Source organism: Pteropus vampyrus, unplaced genomic scaffold (genome assembly GCF_000151845.1).
Source record: "Pteropus vampyrus isolate Shadow unplaced genomic scaffold, Pvam_2.0 Scaffold197, whole genome shotgun sequence".
Taxonomy (NCBI): domain Eukaryota; kingdom Metazoa; phylum Chordata; class Mammalia; order Chiroptera; family Pteropodidae; genus Pteropus; species Pteropus vampyrus.
The window spans coordinates 2,881,756-2,893,972 of NW_011888978.1; the positions used below are offsets into that span (position 1 = coordinate 2,881,756).

The 12,217-nt window shown below is 39.9% G+C and overlaps 1 protein-coding gene across 2 annotated transcripts in view; it reads right to left on the minus strand.

Moving 5' to 3' along the window:
- Positions 1-2,272: 2,272 nt before the first annotated feature.
- ZFP62 (ZFP62 zinc finger protein) overlaps positions 2,273-12,217 on the minus strand; it is a 13,607-nt gene continuing 3,662 nt past the window's right edge. Inside the window, exons 2-3 of one of the 2 annotated variants that reach the window (XM_011371994.2) lie at positions 8,940-9,083; positions 2,273-7,282 (exon numbers count right to left, since the gene is read on the minus strand). In XM_011371994.2, the coding sequence (XP_011370296.1) occupies positions 4,569-7,282; positions 8,940-8,997 (2,772 nt within the window). In that variant the 5' untranslated portion in view covers positions 8,998-9,083 and the 3' untranslated portion in view covers positions 2,273-4,568. The remainder of the gene's footprint in view (positions 7,283-8,939; positions 9,084-12,217) is intronic. The other variant, XM_011371998.2, reaches the window with a different exon arrangement.

Consider the following 12,217-nt stretch of genomic DNA (forward strand, 5'->3'; position numbering starts at 1 on the left):
TACTAGTATTGAAATTACACACCCTATTTTATGATTCTCCTAGATTTTACAATATGCATATTAACCAAAACCTTTATCTTTATATATAATACTTCAATCTTTTTTACTCTTGACTTAATGTTATTGCTGTCTGATAAAAATTTTAAGTTTTAACTTGATTTTATTGTTTTACATAATGTTCATTGACATTTGCCTATGTATTTACTTTCTTGGCTCTTTATTTTTTTTTTTTGTAACTCAAAACACCATCTGGAAACACTTTCCTTCTGTATTAAAATGCATTTGTTAGAACTTCCTTTAGTGGGGGTCAGTAGTGGATAATGAAAACAAATTTTTGTCTTAAAATCTGCTTGTTTTGTCCCTTTTCTTAAAGATCTTTTCACTGGGTATAAAATTCTAGGTTGACAGTTATCTTCTCTTTATACAGATGTTTTCATTCCATTCTTTTGGCTTCCATTGTTGCTATTGAGAAGTCTATTGTTCCCTTAAAGGGAAATTTTTTTGCCTTTAGCTGTCATTTTTTTTTTTTCTTTTTACACTGTGGTATGTGTAGATGTTTTTTATAAATATATCTTTGTATGCTTTAGGCTTTTGTATCTATAGGCTTATAATTCTCAATCCCATTCTCTTTGTCCTTTTTGTTTTGTCCTTGCCTGCTGAGACTAAGATTAAATATGTATTAAACTTCCAATGAAACCTTCCCTTCTCTGTGTTATCCCATATTTTTCCATATCCAAGCTGCATTCTTGATTTCTTCACCCATCTTTCATATTTTTCACCAACTCTTTTTTCCCGTGTCACAATCTGTTGCCAAAGACAATTATTTCCCACAAATGTAACCAATAATTCAATATGTGAAGTCTATGTGAGTCTCTTTTTTCCTTCTGGTTTTGTCATGTTGCCTTTTTCCCTTATGAGCCTAATTATCTTTGATCATTAGTTGCCCCTCGAAAATCATCTGTAAGATTCACTTGAGGTCTGGATTGGAGAAGTCATCTTCCAAAGCAGTTTTGTGTTGCTTCTGCCAGGTCTCAGGTTTTCTCTGGGTTGTAAGGGTTGGCCAGTAACCACAGGGTGTCAAGGATGTCTCCCACCGCCACCCCCACCTGCTCTGCTTAGTAATAAGGCCACTGTCTCCACAGTCCCCTGGGGCTGGGAGATGAGTTCAGACCTGGTTTTTCTTACCCCAAGGAGCAGGTTAGGAACCTAGCTTAACTTTGGAAAGGTCTATAAGATTCATTCTCAGAAGGGCCTGGCCATAACCTTCTCTTTCACTTCCTGTGGCTGAATTGGTGCTCAACTGTGTAACACCAGCAAACAGTCTGGGGCATAAACCGCTTTGGTGTTCCCCTCTGATGACAGGATCCCATTTTTAAACTGCTATGCCTGTTTAAATTGCACTCTCTTTTCACTCTCACTGCTCTTTTGAAGAGGAGGGAATACTATCTACATTTTTAAGAATGCAGGCATTTTTACATTGTTTTTGGTGGGAAATTGACCCACACAACCCAGCCTGCCTTTACCAGAAAGTATGATCCACCTTTTCAATATTGCCTTTCTCTTTTCTAGACTGAGGTTTTCCGGTCCAGGTTTTTATATATTTCTATCCTTCTAGTGCTTGCTCATAACATTTTATCAAAATAGTCAACAAAATCTAGACTTTAACACATCTTTACCCTCCTCCCAAATACAAGCACTGCAGACCACTTTTATGCAGATCTTCCAGCTTTTGGAAGATTTACCCATTGCCCAACATTTCAGTTTTACCTATCTTTAGCCCTATGAATTAGACACTGCTTTTACATGTTCGCATTTTTTTCTTCCTGAATATCAAGCATTTTCTCTGAAAAGAGGTAGGGGGTGGTGGTCCCTAAACCAGCTCAAGTCCTGAAGTGGCCTGCACGGGTGCAGTGGCACCTCACTGGATCTGCACCATAAAGTCCACCTGGAATGGCTGCAGACTCAAGTCCCCTCCTCGCCTGGAATTTAGCCCACGCTGAATGTATCTGTCCCTATGTAGGCTGAGACCAAGAGGCCTGTTTCCTGTGGGTCAGAGGCAATGGAGGCCTCAGTGGGAGCATGTCCCAGCGCTCAGCAGGCCGGGGCACTCCATAGCCCCAACTGAGCGATGGCCATCTTCTTCCTTATTAAATATGTGTCTCTCCTGAAGGTAGGTAGTGCATTAGGTACAGGTGGAGCTCAAGCAGGGGTAGGGGTGTGTGTGTGCACGAGGAAGGGTGAAGGCCTCAAGCCCTGGCCACACAGAAGCCTCAAGTAGCCCAATCATCTAAAATAGTGCTGATCTTTAATAAACAAAAGACCAGTAGATAACCAGTGACTCCAAGCAATTGATAATTCCATGGCTTTCCTCCTTTCTGCCAAATGGGTACCAGCCCTGTCAGGGACTGGCCACTCTAGAGGACGTGTGAGCTTTTCTGATGCTGCCTTTGATCAGGCGAACTCATTTCTCATGCCTCCCTCTTAAAAAAAAAAAAAAACAAAAAAAACTGAATTGTTTCACCAGATGTCACTGCTGCCTCTTCCCAGCTAGTGGTGGGCACTTTCCTCTGAATGCTGTGTCATTCAGCATCCATTAGGGTGGCTCTGCTTGTGGACTTTCCTTTGTCCTTTATTTATTCCTGTGCCTAGCGCTTAGGACAGTGGACTGTGCCCAGCGGATCCTCAGCAAGTATTAGCTGAATTAAGTTAATTAAATGGAAAGGATAATATTTGCCAGTGCTGCTTGTAGAGGGCAAGGAGCAAGTGCGGCAGTAACATTCCAAAGTGGAGTTGTGTGGCAGAAATGCTTTTCCTCTCCCTTTTCTAGTCCCATCCCTTCCCCCTCCATCAAAACTTACTGCTGAGGGTTTGGAGACAAAATGAAAAAATTATAGTCCTAGAGAGGTATGGAAACTTTGTGGCTAGAGACACAGAATCCTAGAGAGCAAGGACACTACCTGCCTAGATTGTTCTCTTGTAAAAAGTGAATTCTGGAGCCGCAGAGACCTGAGTTAGAATTCAGTCTCCAGAGATGGGGCCCATCCAGAGCATGTTTGGACTTGTCTTGGAAGCCTCTCCTTTCACCCTCTGAGTTACACAGTTAAGAGCATTATACAAAGTGCATATTTTGTTAAATTCTATCTGTTCCCAACAGAACTGTTTCTGTGTGGTGATGATCACTCACAGAGCCTGCCCACTCCCTGGAGTTAGGATCGAGCCCTAGCATGTGATGCTCAATCCATTCTGTGCTTCTCCTGGTGGATGCACCATCTAACTTCTAGTGACACTTGAGCTGCTGGCCCTGAGGGATTAGCCCCTGCTGCCCTCCTTTGTTTGTATCTGGCATAACTTACCCCACAAAGATGTGACATGAATGGCTTTCTCACATGCTGCTCCATCTACTCAGGCACGGCCTGTTCACTTTGGAGGAATTTCTTTATTGGAGTTCCACCTACCTCATCACAACTACCTGGCTCTCTTCATGGCCTAAAGTGAGTGAGCTCTGGACAAAGTATTCATAACATTTTACAACAGACAATACACACATGTAGTGCATGAACTCTACAATAACACAGACCAAAACAATCAACCATTTAACAGGATTACTAAGAAACATGAATTTCCTCCTGCTGATTATTGGTAGCTAGTTTTTTTAGCTCCTGCAATAAAATGCCCTCCTTCTCAGCACTCCTATTCCTAGGAATCCCTGAATCAATTCTTTTGGTGTAAGGTGCAAATTCATGAAGACATGTTCCATTAATTAGTTAATGTGCTGAATTTCTCTCCACGGAAGAACACTTTATGTGTAGTGTAATGTGTGAGGTTTTCATTTATCACATATTCATCATTCGTTGAGGGAGTTCACTCAAAATTTTTCAAGTTTCACTCACTCAACTAGAATAACGCAAAATTACAACGGTATAGTCCTATTAACTTGCTTTTTTTTTTTTTTTTGAGCGACTCTCCTGTCTCATGTTAGATTTGGTAGTTATTTTTCCTACAAAATTCAAATTGTTTCAGATTTTGTCATCACTCCCCTCAAATCAATTATATGAAGTTTATACTTCATGATCACTGTTAAATAAATTTATATTCCCTGAAGCCTCTCTCTCCCTGAATTTGCCTGTTGGAGACCCTTCTTGGGATTTTTCCGCTGACCAATGTATAACTGGGATCCAAAACTATACCTGAATGTTTCACATTTTGACTGACAGAATTTACCCAAATATGAACTTTCTAATGGTGACACTATGACTTCGAATTGAAATCTTTTCCTCATCTGTTTTCTTTCATGTCCAGAAATGTCTGCTTATTTGAAGGTTTTAACATTCCATCACTCTGATAGGTTTTATCCCTAGTATAAACCATTTTACATTCCATAAGGGCTCAACTACCTTGACACTGGAGGCTTCCTTGCTGGGTATGATTGAAGATCACATAGAAAAGATGACTCATGGTTTCATTTGTACTATGTAAATTATAAACCATGAACAAGGACCTCTGATATTCTTACATTCATAAGTTTTTTCTTCCACTTGAGTTCTCTGAGACTTGGTAAGCTCTGCCTCTTACAGAGACAAGCTCATCCTGGTCCCATCCAGAACATTCCCACACTCTTGAGTTCTCTTTTGTGGTGGGCCCCTATGACTTCCCATCATTGTCACATTTAAAGATCCTTCTCCAGTATGGATTCTTTTATGCTTGGTGAGATTTGATCTGATATTAAAAGCCTTCCCACACTCATTACATCGGTATGGCTTCTTTCCAGTGTGAATCCTTTTGTGTTGGTCAAGAACCGATCTGTAATTGAAGGATTTCCCACATTCACAATTATAGGGCTGCTGCCCACGGTGGACGCTTTTATGGTTGATAAGACTTGAGTGCGAGATGTATGCCTTCCCACACTCATCACATTCATAGGGTTTCTCACCTGTGTGGATCCTTTTATGAACTGTGAGGCCCGAGCTGTTTCTGAAGGCCTTCCCACACCTATCGCATACATAGGGTTTCTCCCCAGTGTGGATCCTCTTATGTTGAGAAAGGAGTGAGCTGTAACTGAAAGACTTCCCACACTCGACACATTTGAAAGGTTTCTCCCCAAGATGGACTCTTTTATGACTTATAAGAGTTCTGCTTGAGAAAAAAGCTTTTCCACATTCATCACATGTATAGGGTGTCTTGCCAGGGTGAGTACTTTTATGGTTAATAAGGCTTGAGTGCGAGATATAGGCTTTTCCACACACGTCGCATTCATAGGGTTTCTCCCCAGTATGGATTCTTTTATGCACTTTAAGGCTTGAGTTGTTTCTGAAGACCTTCTCACACCTGTCACATTCATAGGGCTTCTCTCTAGTGTGGACTCTTTTGTGTTGAGAAAGAAGTGAAGTGTAATTAAAAGATTTATCACACACATCGCATTTGTAGGGCTTCTCCCCAAGATGAATTTTTTTGTGGTTTATAAGGGTTCGGTATGTGATGAAAGCTTTTTCACACTCGTCACACTTGTAAGGCTTTTCCCCAGGGTGTACACTTCTATGATTTATAAGGCTTGAGAGTGAGATGTAGGCTTTCCCACATTCTTCACATTTGTAAGGTCTCTCCCCAGTGTGGATTCGTTTATGTACTTTAAGGCCTGAATTATTTCTGAAGGCTTTTCCACACTCATCACATCCAAAAGGTTTCTCCCTTGTATGGATCCTTTTATGTTGCTCAAGGGCAGAGCTGTAATTGAAGGATTTCTCGCAATAGCTACATTTATAGGGCTTCTCCCCAAGATGGATTCCTTTGTGGTTTTTAAGGCTAGAGCGTGAGATATACGCTTTCCCACACACATCACACTTATATGGTTTTTCCCCAGTGTGGAGCCTCCTGTGAACTTTGAGGCCTGAATTGTTTCTGAAGGTTTTCCCACACACATCGCACACATAAGGTCTCTCTCCAGTGTGAATGGTTTTATGCTGAAGGAGAAGTGAGTTATAGCTAAAGGATTTCCCACAGTCCTTACATTCATGAGCTTTCTTCCCAGGGTGAATGCTTTTATGGACTGCGAGGCCTGAGCTATAGCTGAATGCTTTGCCACAGACATCACACTTGTAAGGTTTCTCTCCTGTGTGGATCCTTTTATGCACAATTAGGCCTGAGCTATTCCTGAAGGCCTTCCCACATTCATCACATTCGTAAGGCTTCTCTCCAGTGTGGATAACTTTATGCTGAATGAGGAGAGAGCTATAATTAAATGATTTTTCACACTCATCACATTTGTAAGGTTTATCTCCAAAGTGGATGCTTTTATGGTTTAAAAGTGTTCTGCAAGTAATGAAGGCCTTCCCACACTCATCGCATTCATAGGGTTTTTCACCTGTGTGGATCCTTTTGTGGACCCTAAGGCCAGAGCTATTACTGAAGGTTTTCCCACAGATGTCGCATTCGTAGGGCTTCTCCCCTGTGTGGATCCTTTTGTGGACTCTGAGACCAGAGCTGTTCCTGAAGGCCTTTCCACACTCGCCACATTCATAAGGCTTCTCCCCAGTGTGGATTCGCTTATGCTGGTCCAAAACAGAGCTATAATTGAAAGATTTTCCACATTCATCACACTTACAGTTCTTTTCCCCAGAATGGGTGCTTTTGTGGTTTATAAGGCTGGAGTAGGACATGTAGGCTTTCCCACATTCCTCACACTTGTACGGCTTCTCCCCAGTATGGATCCGCTTGTGGACTCGAAGGCTCGAGCTGCTCCGGAAAGTCCCTCCACAGTCATCGCACTCATAGCGTTTTTCCCCAGTGTGCATAATTTTATGTTGAACAAGGCGGGAATTATATTTGAAAGATTTCCCACACTCATCACATTTATGGGATTTCTTAACAGCATTGCTTTTCTGCTGCAGACGAGGGTGAGAATTTCCATTAATGTTCTCCTCACACTTGCCTTGTTCAATGCTTTTCCGTTCTACAAGAATGGTCTGGTGTGTAACATGTTTTGAGCTCAGATGCAAACTTTTCTCAGATGCCTCATCTTCCTGTTCTGTCTTTATATTTGCTGTGTTCTTGGCTTTTCCAACCTTTTCCCTGATGCCACTTTTGACTTCCTTCATCTTTTTTCCCTCGGGCTTTTCCAACCGATTTTCTACCTTACTGTCCCAATCATGAGTTTCAGCAACCTTAGATTCTTGCATGTGATCCTTGTGACAACCTTCTACTCTTAGCCACAGAGATTCTGCATTTCCAACGTTTTCGCACTTTCCAGGTGATTCGTCCTCAGTGCCCCTCGTCTTAAAATGTGACACTAAACCAAGAAAATGAAAATGATACTTGTTCATTTTGTTTAGAAGAATCTAGAAGAATTACTCCAAATTCACCCATTCATTCGACAAGTGTATAACTGACTGCATACTGCGTACCATTTTTAACCACTGGGACCCAGTGGTGGACATGCCAAAATTTCTGCCCCTATGGAACTAATGTTAAAATGCTAGAGCTCTGGATTTTCAATGAAACAAAGAGCTTTTCTATTCTCGCATACAGCTCAGCATGAGGGCAAGTTGGAATGGGCTGAAATAATGGACAGAACCAAGGGAAATGTTGGTCAGTTTTTGAAAAAGGTCACCAAGTCATGGAAAAATAAACAGAGGAGAGAAGAAATCTCTGAAAAAGAGGAGACAAAAAGATTAATAAGACAAAAGACGACAAGACAGGCAAAACTAAAGAAGTGGAGAAATCAGTACCTGGGTGGAAGTATTGGGGAGGTGCTTATAAAATCATGAAGATAGTTATGTCAGAGATGAAACAGAAACAAGCCTGCTGTTATGGCCTTCTGGATCTCCCCTCCAAGGAAGACACTGATCCTGGAAAGTGGGTAAACATGGGAGTATATGGAGGAACACTCTGGCCTGCTAGACAAAGAGGCTTTTACTCCTACTTGATGAACAGGCTAACTGCAGTCAGAGAATATCAAATATCAGAAGCAAAAGCACAAACTGTTAAACACACACACACACACACAAAATAATTCTGCCTAGGCTCAAATACCTAGCTGTGTGACCTTGACAAAGGTATTTAATCTCTTTGTGCCACAGTTTCCTCATCTGAAGACAACAGAGTTGGTGTGAATATTAGAGAACATATGTAAAATGTTGAAAACAATGCATATCTCTTGTTGAGTGCTATATGCTATTATTATTTATTTTGTTATTTATTTGAAGTCAGGTTATTGGATCAGGGTTGGAACCCGAGGATAAAGTACAGGACTCAGGAAAGGTAAACTCCTTTCCAGAGGAGTTTAAGAGGATGCTTTCTTCCCCTGAAGACACTCTACACACAGCTGGCACTCCATCAGCATCTACCTACTGACAGACTGACTCCTGAGAAGAAAAGAAACAGTTATAAGTCCCTTATCACTCAGCTTTAGACAGTTAGATATTTGTAATTAGACTTAGTTAAAATCTGAATCTCCCCTCTTACCCTGGGTATCAGAATCTCTTGGGTCAGTACTTTGGAATTCTGTCAGTCCTACTTAGAAATCCTATATGTAAACGCGAGGAGAAAGCAGGAGCAGTACAAGGAAAGTAAAATACATATTCTGGGGTAGACATGTATAAAGAACTACATTCACAATCCAACTTATGCTTATAGGACTAGAATGATGGACCGAAATAAAATTTACAGAAAAAGAGAAGCTAGGAATTCAGAATATCACTAAGACAATAAAACAAAGCACCACTCACTACACATTAAACCAAAAGGGGGTTCAGTGGAGAAAGCTTCACAAAATGACTATTAAGTGATATTAGGTAAGAGATCTTCAGAGGTCACTGAGGAATGACAGCATGGCCTAGTTCCTTGCTCCCTTTCTTTAATACGTAGGGCAGAGCAGTCCATGTCACTTAACATGTGAGGGCTACTGGGTGAGTAGTGGAATTCCAAAACCATTGGCAACAACATACCTTTTATCTGTGCTTTGAATCCTGCTTCCACACACATCAGGGACCCTGCTCCATCCATTCCCTTTGGCCTTGGACCCTCCACCTCAACCTCTGCCCTCAGGAGAGAAAGATGTTCAAGTTCCTATAGATATGAAATCGAATCTCCTAAAATAAACACACAAAAAACGCTGGAGAAATAACAGACAAGGAAGAGCTATGAGGGGACACAAGCCATACTAGATATTAAAGTGTATCACAAAGGCCCTATAACCATACCAGTTTAGTACTAGTGTACAAATGGAATAGAATGGAAAGTCCAGAAATAGTCCTAATTACACATAGAAATTAAACATATGATAAAGATGGTGTGTCAAATTATTGGGGCAAAGATGGTCTTTTTAATGATGTTAGAACTATAAAGCTGTTTGAAAAAAGATAAAATTAGAACCATTCTTTACATCACACAAAGGAATAAACTGCAGAGTTCTAACATAAAAAAGCGACACTATACAAATACTAGAACAAAATATGGATGAATGCCTCTATAACCTGAGTATAGAGAAATTGTTCTAACTAGGATCCAGATGCAGTAAAAGATTGATATTTTTGACTACACGAAAATAAAATAAATTGCATGTCAAAAATACCATAAGCAAAATCAAGAAAGATATGACAAAGCAGAAGAAAATATTTACAACATGCATCCTATATAAAGGCTAACATCCTTACCATACAATTTTCAAAATGGAAGAAAAAAAAGACTGAAAATCCTACAGAAAAATGGGCAAAAGACATGAACAGACAATTCATAGAAATATTAAAATGATATTAATATTAAATGATGGTCCTTAAACTTGTTTTCAATCTCATTCATAAGAGAAATACAAATAAGAACTAGACTAAGATACCAATTCTAGCCTATCAGATTGGCAACTATTCAAAAGCTTGACAATTTACTCTGTTGAAGAGGCTGTGGGGAAAACAGGCACTCTCATACATTGCCGAGAATGCAAACTTGCATAACCTCTCTTGAGGGGTATTTGCCAATATCGAATACAAGTATGTATGCATTTATACTTCAATCCAGAAATCCTATCTAGGAATTTATATGGAAGATACACTTCCAACAATACAAAAGTATGTATGTACAAAATTATCCATGTAGCATTATTTGCAACTACAAAATCTGGAAAACTACGTTTTCTGCCTACAAGTCCAAGCGCAGATGGGTGGTTATTAAACTACAGCACACATACACAATCAGTACTAAAGGAGAATGAGGAACATCTTTATAAACTGACTGATGGGGAGCAGTTTCCAGAACATATTGTAAAGTAAAAGAGAGTATATATGCTACATTTTGTGTAAGAAAGAAGAAAATTAAGACAAGAAACATATATCTGCTTATGCTTACAGTAATGAGAGAAACCACAAAACAGTGAACCCTGTTACCTGTAAGGGGTGGGGTAGGAGGGACAGGGGAGAGAGACACTATGAGTACAGCTTTTTGTATAGTTTTAACTTATTGAACGTTCTGCAAAGAATAAAATGAAATCAATGTATATATACACATGCACACATATGTACATACATGTGCACATTCAGATGTATGTATATTTGTATATATATGTATAAATATTCTCTAGCTCTGTCTACTGAAAAGCTAAGAAGCAAGAACACCTGAGTGGCAATGAGCCCACCCAGCACCATTCTCAGTCTGTACTACTACCGCGTACCAACGGGAAACTGGTGGTTTCCAGACTCGGGGCAAGACACGGACAGGATCAGCCTGGGCATCCTGTTACACTAGTAGGTAAGAAGATGGGGCACACCAACATACAAGAGCACAAGAGCCAGCTAGAACGCCCAACTCAGGATCTGTAATAATTAAGTACAGTAATGAATTATAAATCATTGGAAATAGGATTTCACAAGTCCATACAGATACAAATGGGGGAGAAAGGGAGGCCTTTTGCTTACAGTAGAATGCCAGGGCTGGTTGGCAAACATGGAGAGAGTAGTAGAGTTGGAAAAAATAAAATTAGTGTTCTACAACTCCTGGAATAAAGAATGAATTGGGAGAATTAGCAATGGATTCTAAATCTAGGGAGACACTTTGACAAGGAGCAGTATATCTGCATGTTCTTAAAATATGTCCTCAGACTGCAAGGGGAAAATAGTAATTACACAGTGGAGAAATGAGACGATGCCTTGGCTAAGTGTTGTAATTTAATATCACTAGTGGAGGCAGATGGACATCATGTGTTTCCAAAAGTGACACTCTGAGGACATCTATAAGAATGCACAACTTGAATTGACTCACAAGGAAACATCACGTAAATCCAAAAATGAAGAACATTCCAATAAAAGGTATTTGTATTCTTCAAAAATATCATTTTCATAAAAAACAAAGAAAGGCTATAGAAATGTTCCAGATTAAAGAAGGCTAAAGAGACTTGGCCACTCAATACATAACCGAGCGGACCTGTACTGGAGGGAAAAACTGTTATAAAAAATTGTGTTGATTGACAAAATTGGAATATGGACAGTAAGTTAGGTAAAATATGCTTATCCTTACTAAATATACACTGAAGTACTTAGCGGTAAAAGGCGTGATGTATGTGAGTTACCTTCAAATGGTTTAGAAAAATAATTACATGTATGAAAGAGCAAGAGAGAGAGAGAGAAAGAAAAATGAAAAATGTTAACTACACGTGAATATGAGTTGAGTATCTTTTTATTATTCTTATTCTTGAAATTATTTACTATTCTTATTCTTGAAATTCTTATTATTATTCTTATAATTAAATTTATTTCCACATAAAAAGTTTAAAAAAATGTCAAAAAGTAGACTTAAAATTCCTTCAACTATATCTTTCCTTCCAGGTCCTCCTTTCATATCCTGCCTCCTGTTCATTTGTGTCTTAAAAAAGTGGTCCTCACATTCCCATGTCCCTTCATGCCTCATCTACTCAATCTGATTTCTTCTACTCACGCTATACTGATGCCCCAGTCCATTGCCCCGTAGATGTTCTTGGGCCCATTCTATCTGGAACCTTTCCTCTTCTGACTCTACATATGCCCCCTGGGCAGCTCCACCTACACACATGGCTCCCATCACCCCTACAAGCTGTCTCATGGAGCCTCACTGAGGGCTTAGATCAACTACAGATCCTCATATCCACTGCTGTTCTCTCCTTGGACTAAATCTGAAGTAGGATCTTTTCTTTCCCTCACCCCTCCACATCTAAAAGAGCTTAAGACATAGCTGATTCTACTGCCTAAACAGTTCTAGAGTT